Consider the following 14,233-nt stretch of genomic DNA (forward strand, 5'->3'; position numbering starts at 1 on the left):
CAACAATCAAACAAGCCTGGAAACGTCTCGCGCGAGGACGATCTTAGACATTCTGGAGTCCAACATTAGATTAGCAATAAGCAGCAGAAAAAGGGTCAAGCCTTGGCCAAAAGGCCATTAAATGACTGAAAGAGCATGATCAATGACAAGATACAAAAAGGGAATATTAATCTCTGTGCCATTATACTTTAACAAATTATACAGTAATAAAGCAGACCTAATTTCATCCCATGTAAAACCAACATAAAACAAGAGCAATGGATAAGGCTTAAAGCTTTTTATCTTCTCCAAGACAGGTAGGTGTACCGACAGCTTCTTCTAATAGCCAATTGGGTGGGTTGCTGGGATTGGACACAGTGTACCAAGTTATTTACAGAATGCAAAGAGACATTAATGGCAATGGGTCCACTAGACGTGACGTTATTGCGAGATGGATCTTGAGTGAGACAAAAGCAAGCGGCCCATTACACAAATGATAATGCGACATGTGAATTGACGTGCTTTCGAGCAAAACTACATGCATACAAAAACACACAGACCCATTGAATGCAGTTCATCCACCCAGAATGGAAGTTCCCTGCTGTCCCCCTCACACAGTACTGTTCTGGTTTTTGTAGTCATTTATTTAGTGTCCCCACAGGTCAGTATTCAGCGTAAAGAACACCCTTTTTAGCAGCACCATTCGAACTCTAGTGTCGCTCTAGGGCTGAAGACTCAGCATAGTCTTTCCTATAATGGCCCAGAGGTCAGGAGGGCACAGACGTCTCCTGGATTAAAAGACTTCGTAATTGGTGAAGTAAATGAAGTGACTCTTGGCGACAGGCCTATTGACGCCGAAGGCTGTTGGAGTCCTACCGATCCAGACTGTGGTGAAGAGGGAGGTCATGAGATGGGCTGCGTATCACCCTCCAAGACCACACTGTTGTGCAGACAGACATCGAGATGGAGTGGTGGTCATTTATTCCTTGCCGAACTGTACCCATATCTACAGATCAGCTTTCCGAAACCCACCCAACAGTGAAACACTGGGATGAAGCCATGATAGTGTAAATGCAAATATGATGTCTCATGACCCAAGATTACGGTCAGCAGCAACATCGTTGAGTCTTAACTTCACCATAGTTATCTTCTGAAATGTACTTTTATTATTACTACAGATTTTTCACCCACGGCATGATAATCCACAGTTGTTTTTTGTGCTGGAAGGAGTCTGATCGGACGGAAAACATGATTAACCTTTATTTAGTTATATTTAAAATTTACAAGAGCATAGAGTCAAGAAAACTTCAGTCCTTATTGGTTGATCGGCCATTGACACTTGACTCTTCATTTTTTGCTTTCATACAGTATTGATTTCTTATGCAAGGGGATAGAAAAGAAAAAAAGAAAATAGAAAAAGGCAGCATGGAGAGGACAACAAACCAAAAAAGAAACTCCCAGAGCCAGTAATGCGCACTTCAGGTAGAAGGTGGGGAGGACACGATGGGGTGAGGAGGACAGAACCTGCAGATATTCATGATGCGTGGTGATAATTAAGGGGCAGGTGGACCACGAGGTGAATGAGGAGAGGAGGGCGAGGGAGCTCTGGAGGATCAGAAACTGTCCACCCAAGTGCCATAACCTCGCTCTGCCAAAGTGCGGTTGAGCAGGACCAGCTACAAAAAAGGAACCATGTATCATCATGTTATTCATGTTTCATGTTATCAAAGACATGAAAATGAAGCAAGATGGCCAAGATGATATTGTTACTGTTCTAGTTGTGGTGTGGACTCTGCTATTCCTTTAAATTTAGAATGATTTGTAAAACCATATCTATATACTTACTTTATTGTTATAGTTAACGTCCTTGGAGTGAACAAGCTTTAAAATGTCAGAATATTAAGTTCTGAATTAAACATTTCTTAAAATAAAATGCTTGAGGAAAACAAATTATGAATGTACAGAAAAATACAACAATAATAAATGAATTTTACCTCCTCTCCCACCATGTTCCACATGTGTACTAAAGGAAGTCCTGTATTATTGTCGTAGTTGGTGACCTATATATCAAAATAGCCCATTAAATTATCTGCTGGCTATAAACATCATCAACATAAATGTCATCCATTAATGAATGATTTAAAGACTCACTTGTGCCAGCAATGGAACTCCTCTCGTCATCTCTTCCAGTGCAGAATTGGCCTCCGCGGAGAACCGATCTTCTCCTAATGAACACGTCAACAACAGTGAGATCCAGCTGGAGTGAGGTGATGGAAAATTTAACTTAAATGTTAAAATAAAGGCAAACCTGGAAGTGGGGCAATGTTGTCCAATAACACTTCTGTTCCTTGGAACGGTAATGTCACGAAGTCTGACCTGAAAATCAAAGATCAGTGAGTCCACAGCACAAGACTATGATAAGAACAACAGATATAAAAATTATATATTTCTGTATATATTTGAAAACATATTTATCACGAGTAGCATGTCTGCTTTTTAAATATAAAGAACTTTACAGAACAGTATGGAAACTTTTACTAATGAATACAAATTAATTTAAAAAACAGGAATAACCTGATCTGTCGAAGGGTGTCAATCTTGACTCGGTCATAGCCACCATAATCAACATATCGAATTTCCACTTCGGATGAATCTTTGTAGAAGGAGATGACCTGCGCTCGCCACCAGGCTCCATCTACAGCTGGGGCCGCACAAATCACTCCAACTGGAAAAGAGATGGAGAAAATTAGTTATTTTCTGCAGAAAGAAGAATGCGAAAAGAGAAAAAGGGGGCTCTCTTACCTTCAACAGGCGATGGCAAGGGGGGCGTCCCAGGCTGTGAATAGCACAGGAACATCTGTTGGTCCAGACTGCGCAGGGCGTGATACGTAGGGTGAGTGTGCTGCTGGACAAACAGGTGACCGGCTGATACAATGTTCACCACAATCACCTCGACTGTCACCCCATTGGGCAACAAAAGCTGTAACAGACAGATCCAATGAAGCACTATATTAGAATGCCAAAAATGTTGGACTCTGGGTTCATGTTTGACAAAAATAAAAAGATCCCTGAGGGTGCATGACAGTCAGAATGCTGCCTTAGATGCTAGCTGTCTATGTAGTCTGCAGGAACAGGAGGAAGGGGCCAATCTTACCCAGGAAGTCATGGGCAGAGAGGGCAGCGTTAGCGGTGGGTGAGGTGGGGCGTACAAGTTGGTCAGGTCCAAGTCTTTGAACTTCTTCCCAATCAAGGCCAGTGCCTTATCTACCTGCTGCTGGGTTCCTAAGAAACAAACAAAACAACAAAAACAATCAATTCAAGAAGGCCATAGTTTGTGGCCTTTCATAGAAACTCACTTACCCTCTATATGGCAGATCTGAAACTCTTGAGTATAAGGCAGGGTTGAAATGTAGATCTTAGCACCGGAGCTTTGCTTCAAAAAGCTCACGTATCTTCCTTGTTTGCCAATTAGCCGTCCCACTAGATGCTGCAAAACAAGAGGACAACCACAGATATCAAAGCAGGTTTTAATGAATTCATACACAAGGTAAGAAAGCTAGCACAGACTAAAGTTTCTGTTTTGACATTCAGATAAAGAGCTGTTAGCAAACATGCAAAGAGTTTTCCTTAAAAACTGCTAAAATACTTTAAGAAAAACCTTTGATTGATCGCAGCAGCACTAAAGGTGAAGCAGAATCAGAGGAGTTTAAGGGAATCGTACCTTTGGCACCTCAATCTCCCACACAATAAGCTCAGAGCTCTGTGATTGACAGGTCTGGCTGCCACTCAGCTGGCTGTCTCCTGCCCCCAAGGTTGAACAGCTGTCCACTGAATCCATGCTATTCACATCTGATCCTGTTGGGGGGAGAGGGGTGTCACATTTGCCAATTTATAAACATACAAAATCATTTCATTGACTTCAACAAATGTTTGTAAAATTGACAAAAAAAACATTCGACCATCTATTTTCAATAATAATATGCCTCAAGATTAAAATAAACGTAATAAAATTATATTTGTTATAAAATATTCATATATACATAAAATGTCAAATATAATAAATTAATTCATTTAAATAAAAAAGGTCTGTCAACTGAATAAATAAATATTACCTGCAACTAATCCCGAGATGATCTGCATATGGTAAAAAATATTGTATATAGTATTGCATATTATATAGATAGATAGACAGACACAAACATACACCTAAAAAGGTAAAATATAGTAAATATAAAAATAAAAAAAAGTCTGCCAACATAATAATAATCAATAATCACCTGCAACTAATCCTAAGATGTTCTGGATATCGTTAATACTATAATTAGCATAGTTGGGGGAAAAAAGGGCATCCATTCCACACACACCATCACTGCAACTTATATCGATGACTTTCAGGGGTTCTAAACTGAATGTCTTTAACATGCATTCAAACGCAAATGCCTGCTTAGCCAGATAATCACTGTTTGCTAAGCAACCATGGGGTAACAATAACAAACAACTAATACAGCTGAGAAGGACCATCGACAAACAAAACAACCAGCCTCTTCCCTCTGGACGTGAAGCACTGCCACCATTGTTCTTGACTCATACCATTATAGCAGTAAGCTTATGACAAATTGCTCTTCTGTTTACTGACTCTTTTGCTGCTACTTGACAGTGTCAATAATTACCAACTTACTTGGTTTTAGCCAACAAGGGAGTAGAGGTCAACCGATTAATCGGCCAATTTTTGGCATTTTTTAATTAATCAGCATTGGCCGATTGTGCTGCAAATTAGGCCGATTTATAGGCAGGCGCATCTGTGGCCAGCTAAGCGTTGTTGTGGAACCCCGGGAATCTCTCTCTGGCTGCGTGAGAGACGGAGCAACTCACACTCTGCAGCCGCTTCCTGTTCACACACAGCTTCAACTAATGATGGCAGGGCAAAACAGACGGTTTTGAAAGCCTAATTACGTTTTACCCTACTAGAATTGATGCCGGAAAGTTATCATATTCATAAGTGCTTGTGAAAGTAGAAACACATGCAATTCAGACGAAACTTTTGGGCTGATTATAACGTGCACATTAATTTTCCTTGTGAAATGTGTGTGTAGGTCCGACAATAGCATCCACGATGTCATCGCTCGTGGCCAGTGCATTCTTAAGCAATTATGAGCAGCAGGCTGTGCAATATGTGTAAACTCTTATTTTTGTTATCACTTGGCCATTTGACTTATAGCAGTGTCCAGTGTTTCCCATACATCGAGTTATTGCTTAATTGAACAAACTGATCACTGCACGTTTCAAAATTAAAATGCAGCGCTGGTGTTTTTATATGAATGCATCTTTGAAAAGAACCAACCGTCTTCAGAAAAGCTTCGGTGTCATTTTGTCTTTCCTGATAAAGTAGTGTTTGTGAGCGCAGTGCTTATTTCATTACAGCCGTTACCGCAATATCTCCCGCTCCAACAGCGCCTCCTGCTGGCGGAGAATGAATTTGCATTTGCAAGTCTGTGGGAAACACTGGTGTCTGTCATCAAACAAACAAAAAGCATGCTTCAGAACTGTTTTGAGAAGGTGCTTAAGTTTTGAGCCATGTGTTATTACTCTGAATTAGGCTACTACTGCTATTACTATCTTGTACCCTGCAATAATCATTTACTCCAACTCACAAAAAAAAGAAAATCAGCAAAACATATTGGCCAAAAAAAAATCGGCATCATATCTCGGCAATCGGCTGCCCTGATTTCTAAATATCGGCACCGGCCAGTGAAAAACCCATATCGGTCGACCTCTACAAGGGCGGAAGCATCAAAGTTATGTTACATTTTCTCCTTTCATTCAAGTGAGGATGGGCTAAGACACTAGCTGCCGCCAGTCTCCACACCTTTCTCAGGTCACAATATGGAGATGGCAGCAGCTGGTGTGACGACACCTCACAAGGTTTCAGAAAATCACGCACACTCCCCACACGGGTGCTTCCGGTTATCAAATCAATAGAGAAATAATCAGCCTGTAAAAAATACTGTAAATGGTCAATGCGCAAGTATCGCCACGTTCTTGTGAAAACACCTGCTGACTAACTAATAACAGACTTAAAACTGGCCGTTTCCAACACCTGCTCGTAAGCAGGGGAGTTAAAAAAGCAAGATGGCACTGATATCCATGTAAGGAAGTTGCTGTAGTAGGGAGCGGTAAAAACAGCCATGCACATGCGGTTGTGCTCATGTAACATACGCTGTTTGGGAATTTGGGCATCTGAGGTTTCCAAAGAGTCTATTCACAGTTTGAGAGGTACCCTTGACTTAAGCTTTTCTGTTCTACTACATCTTTCCAAATGTCAAGAAGAGGACTGACACTGGTTGGATTTAAACAAAAACAAAGCCAACTGAAAACAGCAAGTATGTTAGTAAACAATGCCGGTCCTTTGCGCCTTCATTTTGGGGGAAAACTTTAGCAGAAATGTCCTTTACGCTAGCAACAAGCAAACATTTGGCACAATGCAACGTGTGAATTACATGGTGAAAAAGCAAACCTTTTTTTTTTTCTCCATAATGCATGATAAGAATACTGCATCTCACACTTTTAAGTGGACCGCAATCAAACATCCTACCGAGATGGAGTTCATGTGAAGTGTGCAATACTGTAAGACGCTCTGAAACCATTCAAATGAACTGAATTCAGTAGTATTCACAGATCACACTACAATGAAAATTCCGTCACCCTTTACTGTGACTCATATAATTCTAAACCTGTTTGATTGTATTTCTCCTGCGAAACACAAAACACATGATACTCGGCTGGGATCGTGTAGAGCCTTTTGAAGCTGCATTGAAACTGCAATTTGGACCTTCAACCTGTTGGTCACCATTTAAGTCCATTATATGGAGAAAAACCCTGGAATGTTTTCCTCAAAAACCTTAATTTCTTTGCACCTGAAGAAAGAAAGACATGAACATCTTGGATGACATGGGGGTGAGTAAACTATCAGGAAATTCTTATTCTGGAAGTAATCTAATCCATTAACTTTTAACTGTATGGACAAAAAAACAAATAAATTTTTTTAAATATCTTTTATTCCACAGAAGAAAGCGTGAGGAATGTTGATTGACTGAAAAGTTGCTCGCTGTTGTTACGCAACTGTAGTAGTGTGAGGAATTTATATTCTATTCGTTTATTTTGTATTTATCCAACACACCTATGACTGATTCAGGTGTGCGAGGCACTGTATATCTTTTGGGTTCCACAGAAGAAAGAAAGTGAAATTGGTTATGAATGACCTCAGAGTGAAAAAAAATTACAATTTTCATTGTTGGGTGATCAATCCTTTTAAGCCCTAGTGTTAAATTCTTAAGAACTGTAACTCACCTCCTGATTGGTCAGCTTCTACATCATTAGCAGTACCATTCCTAAAGACTGTTCCATTCAACCGTGCTGCCTCGCAAACCGTAGCCACGTTTTCTGCAGTAAGTGGGGACTCCTGAGAGGCTATTAGACCAAGACTCTCCTGCAGTCCATCTCCTTGACCCTCTGAGGCCCTACAAGTCCCTGAAATTTGAATGAGGTCCTCTTTACTTTCAGACACATTCAAGGACAACCCTGTGCTATGGAGATCCTCGCTGCTGATGCCATCCTCTGACTGGCACGTGCTACATCCTGAGTCTTCCACCAGAGCTTCCTCAGCCTGCAGCTTGGCCAGAACCGGCGTGGACTCCAACTGTTCCCCAGACGACACAGTCAATGAGCCTCTTTCCTTCTCATTCTCCGGCATTTTCCAGAGCGAAGGCACCAGACAACCGTTGACGATGTCTTTGGCTATCTGCACCGCCCGTGACTCTGTGCTTTCCATGCTCTCTGGAGGTACATACGACTCCACTTCCTTACCATTTACAGAGGGCGTGCTGTTGTCAGCTGCTTTAGAGCCCTTGCTGTACCGGGACTCACAGCTGCTGACCGCCATGACCTCCTGGGTGGCTGCCGAGATGACCTCCGTGATCAGCCCTGCTGCGAGACGCTGGAGCTCCTGCATGTCTGGACTGGTCTCGGCCGGCAAGCCCAGGTCTCCGTTTTCATGGTGCTGAGCCTCGATGGAGCTTTCTGAAAGGGGTGTGCTGGTGGAGTTGGGGAACGAGATCAGAGTCAGCTGTGTTTTTGGGCTGCAGGTCTCCAGCAACACAGCCTCGCCCTCTGCTGATGATGTGGCGGAGGCCAGGTCATCTTTTGAAATGTCAGCCGGCAAATTCTGATTGCAAGTTGGTGCCGAGGTTTCAGCGGCCACCTCTCCCTCAGGTTCAGGTCGCACTGCTTTGACTAGCTCTGCAGGACGCTGCTTAGTTAGTGGTTGGTTTTCGACCTGCTTCTTGACTGAACCAGTGCTCGCTATATCTGACGGTAACTGGCTTGAAGGTTTGCTGCCAATGGCAGCCTCTGGTCCTTTGTGATGAGTGCTCTCGTCCACTGTTTTTGTTGGGGTTGAAGATGACACAGGAGTTGTTGTCTCTGGTTGGCTTTGTAGAGGGACTGATTTTGTACCGCTCTGAGGAGCGCTTAGCTGTCCACTGGCCAACACAACTGGAGGGGTGCCGAGAGCCTCTCCCGCAGTGGCTTTTAGCACCGGTGTGTGAATCTCCTCTAGAACTTCCTGCTCAACAGGTTTGTGCTCTTTGGCCTTGACTCCGTCTCGGCTGGTTCTGCGGCGTGTGCTGCTTGCCGCAGGGCAGCTCTTGTCGACCATCCCATTGCTGCCCTCACCAGAGGAGGTTCGCAAGCCCATAACTGACCCCTCCTCACTGTCGTGGCTGGTGATTCGCTCTTTCTTGCGGGAGATGTACCACCACCAGCCTATGAGCGCCAGCACTCCAGGAAGCGTATACGGAACAAAGGACCGGAACCTCAGTGGCATCTCCTCTGGACCCTAGCAGCTACACCTGCAGATCAACACAAGGAACAATGATAAGACAAATAATGTCAAAGCAAGATAAAACAAAGGAAATTATGGAGAAATGTTGCACTATAAAAGGACAAACAATAAACCTGACATAGACATTAAGCTCAATCATTCAGTCTTGTTACCATAATTATATATCAGCATTTAGTACCCAACCACTACTGAATTAAAGATGAATTTGGCCTATTTGTAATACTATTACCCTTTTTTTTTATTTAATGAAAACTGCCCAAAATTGCAAACCTTCCTACATATTTTCCAATAACAATTGAATTGCTGTACATTATCCCACTTACAACACGGCTACCTTTTTTAAATGAATAAATGGATATGAAATATTGAGGAGAGTTGATTTTTTATTTATTATTATTATTTTATTTTTGTAAGAAGAGACCAGAGTGATATAAGAGACATTAATCTTGTACAGCATTTTTTGCTGGAAATTAGTTGAAAACATATTCGACCACAGATAGGACAATCAGAAAGTATTCCAGAGAGCAGTGTAATAAAAGGTTTTATATCTGGTTTAAGATGTGTTGCCTTTGGGAAGAAGTGAAAGAATGGGTGACTCATCATCTTGGGAAATTACACACTGCATTCATTCAGCATTCATTCCTTTGTCTTGCTCACAAGTCTGTGTTACATCTAGAAAACAACTAGCTCATGGTTACATAAGATGCATGGGCACTAAAACATCTTCCATGGAATTATTATATACTGATGACTACATAGTATGTAATAAAAAAATTAACTGCATCCTTCAAAGACAAAGACTAAAAAGAAGCAGTTAATCAAAACCTGTGAATCTTTAACAAAAAATAAAGAAATTACATATAACATATTGCTTTGTTTGCTGCACTTTTGGTCTGGCTCCTTTACAGTGAGAGAGGGAGTTCTGGGCAGCCATGCAGAAACTTCAGGGACAATATCACATGGCTGACATTTAACCTCAGAGGGTACTGAGAGCTACGTGCAATGTCTACCTCACTGCTATTGGCCAGAAGGGGCATCCTTTCAGAGTTAAAAAAGGACATTCATGCATGCATTTCCATCATGGGGACAGCATATCCCAGTCTCCAGAGGAGGAGGAACACATCACATACAAACCCCACCCATTTACTCCTGTACATAGTAACCAAAGATAAAGGGGTTTCCATTTCTCTTCAGCTTCCAGAGAGCGTTTCAGAAGACATGCTAACCGCCTCTCACGGTCAATAAATAGTGACTACTTGAGCACGTAGCATACAGAATGACAAATATACTACGAGAAAGAAACCAAAGTTGGATCTTAACGTGGAAACATTTTTTGAAATACGCGAATAATTCAGGAACAAAATATAGTTAAGTACAAAGCTATATGATATTGGGGTGACCAATTATTATTATTATTTTTTTTAAAGGATTTTAAGAGCCTTAAAGAAAAGAACAGCAAAAAAACTAGAATTTACTGTAATCAATCTGTACTATTTGCATATTTAAAAAATGCACTCATTCACTCATGTTGTAAATGGCTCTGTTAAAATTTCTTGTCTCATCACATTCAGTTATGAATTACATCACACAAATGAAAGCCTATATTTTCAATTTAATATAGCAAAAATGTTGAATAGTTTGCATCAATGGATATTACTGTCAGTTGTTGAATATTTCTATTGTAAAACAGTTGTCAAATATTAAATAAGCTACTTACATCTTCACAGTTTTTCATCTTTAAAACAAAAGCATCATGTTAGACTTCTGTGAACAGTAAATCCCACCTTGTCTGATTTTATTGGCCATCTCAATCATTTTGACATTGAGCGCTGATAGACCGCTGAGAATATATCTAAGTTTTTATAACTAAGCTGTAGCTTTTAAAAGTTGTCATCCTAGACAGCAGCAACGCAGCAGGAAGAATATCAAAAATTTGGCAATTTCTAATTATGGGAGGGGGGTGTCAGTAAGTACCATGCTAATAGCATCTGAAGCATCAATTACTGTAAAGGTATCATTAGCAGGATGAATGTCAAACACGACGCCAACCGTATGAAAGTTGTAATATTCCCTATAATAGATCTTTTGAAGTCTTTGTACAGCATAGCAGGAAAATTAGTCAATTCCTCAGATCGTAGTGTTGACAGCATTCCTCAAGTTCAAAATGAACAAACAAATTTGATGGAAAAATACAGTTTATAAATGACAACAAACCTAAATCTGAACCCAAAATATCTAGTCCCTACCAAGCAACAGCATCATTCTTAAGTTTAGGAGGTGAGTTGAGGGTCTTAGACTGCATTTAGAAACGACCTAACTTTTGATGACAGGGTTATAAAATCAGCAAACCTCTTTAAAAACGTATATTAGAAAATATATCTCATACAGCATTTTCTTTTTGACAAAAAAAAAAGTTTTACATAAACGATTATTTAAAGTGCAACATAAACGATTTCCCAATTCACCATACACAATTTCTATATTTCAGACATTAGTAGCTTTTCATTTTCTCAACTCAAAGAAATTGTAGTAGTACTAGCGATGGAGGGTTGTTCACACAATGCAATAGCCATAATATTAATACTACACTGTCTGTTAACTCTCTCAGTCTCGAGAGCACGTTTCAAGCAGGCATGTTCACAGAATGTAGTCACATACTGTAGTTTCTGCACAGTAAAGTCCTCCTAAACCAGTTTCAGTCCCGTGTTCACCTTCAGGCCGAGGTTAAATAAATGCTCGCCGAGTTAACGCTCGCTGTCATATCATGGCCTGAGCGCGTGCGCGAGCGGCCCACTGAAAAAGAACCGAGCGCGTGCTGCACGCTGGCCGTTCGACCTTGGGGAGGTGTAGAGATAACGGAGAGGGCACCGTAGCCAGTCATTCGCGCAACACGTAACATACGAACCCATTGATCTCAAGTAAGCGGCTTACTGGTGCTGCTGCATTCAGAATACAAAAGCGAGCCCGTGAACACTCCAGCGCGTCAGGAGCTGGTTAGGTGCACCGGCTGCTGCTGGAGATACACCGGAGAGCCCCGAAAGTGACCTGCGCCGAAGTCAAAGATATAACACGACATATTCGTGCACGAGACTAAATAGACACCTTGCAGCCAGATGTCTGCGAGCTTGCATTGAATGCTGCGCGTGTTAGCAGTTAGGCTAACTGTTCATTGCTGTTATAAGAACGAATAGGCGAAATGAGAGAAATATAAGCAGAAGCTTCCACAGTTTACGCCAGCAATGAAACGACACACAAAACCGAGGTGATTCAATAAAGAAAAAACGTAAATAACCAGTTGGAGAGGTGATATTGACCTACAGTGCGCGTGGTAACGTTAGGCCGCTGAATGAATTGCAACCCCATGCAGGTAACGTTATTCAGTCTGAAGTACTGACCGCTTCAAGTGTCTCGACTTTAAAACGAGTTCACCGGGGTAACCCTCCACCAAGTCCTCCTCCTTCACAGCGTCTCTGAATTATTCATGAGTTCACAGACACTGCGAGTCCATGTGGCTCGGTTCATAATTCAGCTGAATGAAGGTGTGAGAGGTGACTTCAACGCGCAAAGAACATATGTTCCCTCTGTCATACTCCAAAATGACCACGATCAAATTATAATAGCGCCAAGTAGCATTATGAATTGGGCCTGAAAATATGGAAACGACAGTTCCCTAGTGGAAAGTCCAGATTATAATGGTTTATAGCTGGTCCAAGTTGGTAATTCGCTGGTAGGACCGGCAACAAATCACCTAGCAGCTGGTCACACCATCTTAAAATGCTCAAGATAGTTCGTGGAATATGTAACCTGGCCAACCAGCTACTGATCAGCTTAAAAACTAGCTAACGTTACTATGTGCCATAACATGGTCATGATGATTTTTGCAACATGCCATCTGGTCTATTAGCTAATAATTATCGATTTCCCTGCAGTTGCTTAATTTGACGACAATAATTAATGTGCAAGACCTGTTACCTATCCGTTCGAGTTGAACTCAGATTTGGCGACACCGTTAGCCGATATACGTTAGCTAAAGCGTTTCGGGCGCTCTGGATAGCGTTGACGCAATGTCAGACATCCGCTGTCGCACCAATGAAGGTGGAAATCATTTTTGAAGATGAGAAGGTTGCATGTGAGATGGTTAAAATCAGCTTGGATGTTAAGCAAAGGCCGACAGCAGGACTAATGAGAGAGGCGGCTAAAATGGGCTCCCTCTCCGCGCTATTTATGCTTCAACTATCAGCATATATGAGGTAAAAACCCGAACACACGGCTTATACTCACTGTGTTTATGCGTCCCTCGCACCGCCACCGTATAATATTAATGTTACGTGTTCAAGGCCCAGCACAATCCCAACGTGTCCCCCCTCTTCGTGTATATGTGTGTGTATATATATATATATATATATATATATGTCTCTTGAATCTCCTCCCCACGTGTTGACCGTCCTAACGCACACTCTAAAAACAGAGACGCATCAGCTGATCAAATCTCGCGATAACTCCGCTCTCAGTGTTAATGTATGCAATCATCGCGAGGTCACAGTGGTTGGACTCCACGAGGCTGCTCATACATTTATAATGTAAAAGGAAATAATTAGTAATTGTGACAGAAAGACTCAACATAAATTAGAGAAATTGTAGCTCAAAATATGGTTTCAGTTAAAGCAAAAGAGAGCAGCACTTATTTGATTTATTGACATTGCAGTTGGCTGCTAAACTTTGAACTTTGCCCCTGGAAATGATAAAGCCTGGAAAAAAAGAACAATGGAGGTTTGCCACATTTGAAAAGATCACAGTAATGATCTATTTGTTATATGATATGCAAGCATTTATCTAAAACGATTTTAAACATTATTTTTGTATAATTATACATGCAGCTTTTATGACCTCGTTTTAATTGAGACTATATGGAACATTTAAGTAAACTTATATAAAAAAAAAAATTAAAAACTGTGCCTGAAATGCTGAACTATCACAGTACACAGTATTTATTTTAAAACATATTAATATAAAAGCATATAAATATGTTCAAACGTGTCAGTCTCCTTTATGCATTTTTAAGTCATCTATATGGATTATTTAGCTTGTGAAATGACACTTTTACAATTCATAGTTAACAGATTGCCAAATCAAAGACTTGGGCCCTCCCAAAGGGTGATTTTGAACCTCAAAAGTGTCTTTTTGGTATTTGATATATTTATTTGGTTAACAAAGTTGGTTTTAACAGAGATGTTGCAGTTGCATTGTACTTTTGTTCTTCCATATATTCAGGATGAACAGAAATATTGCAAAAGCAAGCTCTTAACCATTGTTGGCTTATTTACCATGATGAATCAGAGCTTGTGGAAATGTAAT

The 14,233-nt window shown here is 41.0% G+C and overlaps 1 protein-coding gene across 1 annotated transcript; it reads right to left on the reverse strand.

The window, feature by feature from the left end:
* Positions 1-262: 262 nt before the first annotated feature.
* LOC107592918 (A-kinase anchor protein 1, mitochondrial-like) lies at positions 263-13,378 on the reverse strand. The gene is made up of 11 exons (XM_016282500.1): positions 13,160-13,378; positions 7,327-8,885; positions 3,701-3,834; positions 3,340-3,466; positions 3,134-3,261; positions 2,782-2,959; positions 2,554-2,704; positions 2,288-2,355; positions 2,131-2,204; positions 1,974-2,039; positions 263-1,655 (listed from the first exon to the last, which is right to left on the reverse strand). Exons 2-11 carry the CDS (start codon positions 8,858-8,860, stop codon positions 1,593-1,595), a joined length of 2,523 nt encoding a protein of 840 aa, XP_016137986.1. The 5' UTR covers positions 8,861-8,885; positions 13,160-13,378; the 3' UTR covers positions 263-1,592.
* Between the last annotated feature and the right edge of the window lie 855 nt (positions 13,379-14,233).

The sequence above is a fragment of the Sinocyclocheilus grahami genome, unplaced genomic scaffold (genome assembly GCF_001515645.1).
Source record: "Sinocyclocheilus grahami isolate Dianchi unplaced genomic scaffold, SAMN03320097.WGS_v1.1 scaffold161.1, whole genome shotgun sequence".
In the NCBI taxonomy this organism is placed as follows: domain Eukaryota; kingdom Metazoa; phylum Chordata; class Actinopteri; order Cypriniformes; family Cyprinidae; genus Sinocyclocheilus; species Sinocyclocheilus grahami.